The sequence below is a fragment of the Pediculus humanus genome, genomic scaffold (genome assembly GCF_000006295.1).
Source record: "Pediculus humanus corporis 1103172108255 genomic scaffold, whole genome shotgun sequence".
Taxonomy (NCBI): domain Eukaryota; kingdom Metazoa; phylum Arthropoda; class Insecta; order Psocodea; family Pediculidae; genus Pediculus; species Pediculus humanus.
In genome coordinates, this window is record NW_002987824.1 from 179596 (window position 1) to 182072 (window position 2477).

Genomic DNA, 2477 nt, shown 5'->3' on the forward strand with positions numbered 1-2477 from the left:
ATTATAGGCCCATGGTTTACATCTCAATATGACACATATGCTCCTGCTGCAAGTGCTGCTACCTTGTCCTTTGAAGAAGCTTTTCCTTCCTCAAAACTACACAAGGCAATATTATTTTGCCAAGAAGAAATTTTGTCTTACATATATGATAATTTAATCATCCACACTCCACAATCATTGAGTAATCCTATGTAAGTTTAAATTTATTTTGTTACAAATGACAAAAATCAAAATATAATTGTAAGTGTATTTATTAACAGTTTAAAAAATATTATTTTAGAATTACTTCTGCTGAAGATTTGCAAGCTAAATATGAAAGAATTATTCTTGCTAGTTTACAAGGCTACTGTTTATATTTACAAAAACTTACAACAGCTCAAATTAAAGAAGCCGAAAAAAGTAACAAAAAATTGTTGTCTCATCCCAAATTCTGGAAATATTCAAAAAACAAAATTGCATTGATAAGAACTTGTTTTTTTAGAACTTTAATTTGCATTTGTCAAAATGCACAATTTTTATTATTAGAAGAATCATCAAATTTAAGTTCTGCCATCTTTAACAATTTAGAAGAAACTGATCCTGTTGTGCTACAATCTGTTTGGGGTGCAGCTCTTAACGTACTAATTACTTTAGAAGATTGCTGGTCTCATATTAATTTAGAAAAACAATTAGTAGTAAAACTTTTTTCTATTTTAAAAGCTGGAGGAAGAAATGTATTTACAATTTATCCTAATATTCTTCCTCTTTTAAGTAAATTGCCTATTAGTAAATTGAACAATAAAGAAGTGTTTTTCGATAGTTTTCTTGAAAATATGGAAAGGGGTATTGAAATTAATTTATTCAGTCAAAGTATAATTGAAGGTAAACTGATGGCTAATACTTTTGTGGAATGCTTCAAGTTTATTATTCTGCAAAATATAATGAATGCAGAATTTTGCTCTGCCGTCATTGTTAAACACTTGGCTCCAGTGAGTGACAAATTATTCGAAGAAAAGATTAAAGAAGCAGTTAAAATGCCTTTTTGGATTCAAATCGCCTGTTTGGTTCAAAGTTGGCATAAAAACAGTGTTTTAGTGAATTCAGTGTATGCAAATTTTTTAAATGATTTTTTTGACTCTCTTTTACCGTTATTCATAAATCGGCTTGACACTCAAGTTTCACAATCACTAATTGACTATGTTTTAGAAAATCAAGTACAATTTTTGAACATTTTGCTACATCCTGATCAATTTATTTTCAAAAGCAAAGACCGTGTCAAATTTGCTGATGTAAATCAAGCAGAAGAAAAAACTGAAATCGTTATCAAAAGTTCTTCTGAATTTAGTTGTTCTGAACAACTAAATAAATTTATTAATGAACTAGTGAATGTATACTTTAAAAATGCTATTCATAGGAAAGAAAAAAGGTTTATTCAAGCAATAAAAAAAATTATAGACATATTTTTGCCAAAGTTAGTATTTGAACAATTGGTTTTAACTGTTCAAGAATCGACATATTTTAAACTGTTCAGTAGCTATTTTTCTAAATGGTTGATTGACGAAGAAATGAAATGTGATGAACTTATTAGTATATCATTTAATCTTCTGAGTTTTGTAACTAGTGATGAAAGACAATATATTTTGGAAGAACTATCTAATAGTTGGCTAACTGATTCTTTACAATGCAGCATTTGCAATAATCTTTTAAGTTATTCTAATAATGATTACATAATTACTTGGGTTAAAAGTGAGAAATTTTCAAAAAGTATATATAATTTAATTAACCGTTATATAAATGGAAGCATGGAAGAAATACCTTTACAAGATAGCATTGTAGCTCTTCTTATGGCTAAAAATGATAAAAAAGGTTTGTAAGCGAGTAATATTATATTTCAAATATATCTTTTCATCAAAGTTAACTACTGAAAAATAAAACTAAAACTAAATAAATTTATTTAATAAAGTTTTTATTGTAATTATATTAATTTCAGAATTCATCATTCAAGAATCGGTTGTACTTTCAGTAATGGATATATTGAGGCATAAATTGGAAGAACCTGGTGATAAATCGTATGCCATTGAATTGTCCCAACAATTAATTTTAAATGCTGAATCCGTTCATGTTTCTGAACATTCATTTTTACTTTTGGTTGCACATCTTTTTAAACTGTCTTGCTGCAAATTAAATGGGGAAAAAATACTACAAACGTGTGAAACTGGATTGAAAAAAATTTTTTCATTAAAATCAAATAAAAATGATGCTATAAAAATAGCAAATATTTTTTCAGAAATGATAAGAGAAATAATTATTGATGAAATGGTAGATTACCCGGTTCAACAAGTAATTACTAATCTAAAACTTTATTTAAATGTAATGGTTGGAGAAAATCTTAAACTCGATGATTTTCATCATTCTGATGAAAATTTTGATATTATTGTGGATGTGATTGGAATTTTTTTAAATAAAGAAAACAAAAATTTTTCGTGGTATTTTCAAAG

The 2477-nt window shown here is 27.0% G+C and overlaps 1 protein-coding gene across 1 annotated transcript in view; it reads left to right on the forward strand.

Moving 5' to 3' along the window:
• Window positions 1-2477, forward strand: part of Phum_PHUM479230 (uncharacterized protein) — a gene marked incomplete at both ends in the record, with an annotated part of 6556 nt that overhangs the window by 1040 nt on the left and 3039 nt on the right. The window contains 4 exons of the mRNA XM_002430395.1: window positions 8-191; window positions 281-1845; window positions 1970-2421; window positions 2447-2465. Of these exons, the coding sequence (XP_002430440.1) occupies window positions 8-191; window positions 281-1845; window positions 1970-2421; window positions 2447-2465 (2220 nt within the window). The remainder of the gene's footprint in view (window positions 1-7; window positions 192-280; window positions 1846-1969; window positions 2422-2446; window positions 2466-2477) is intronic.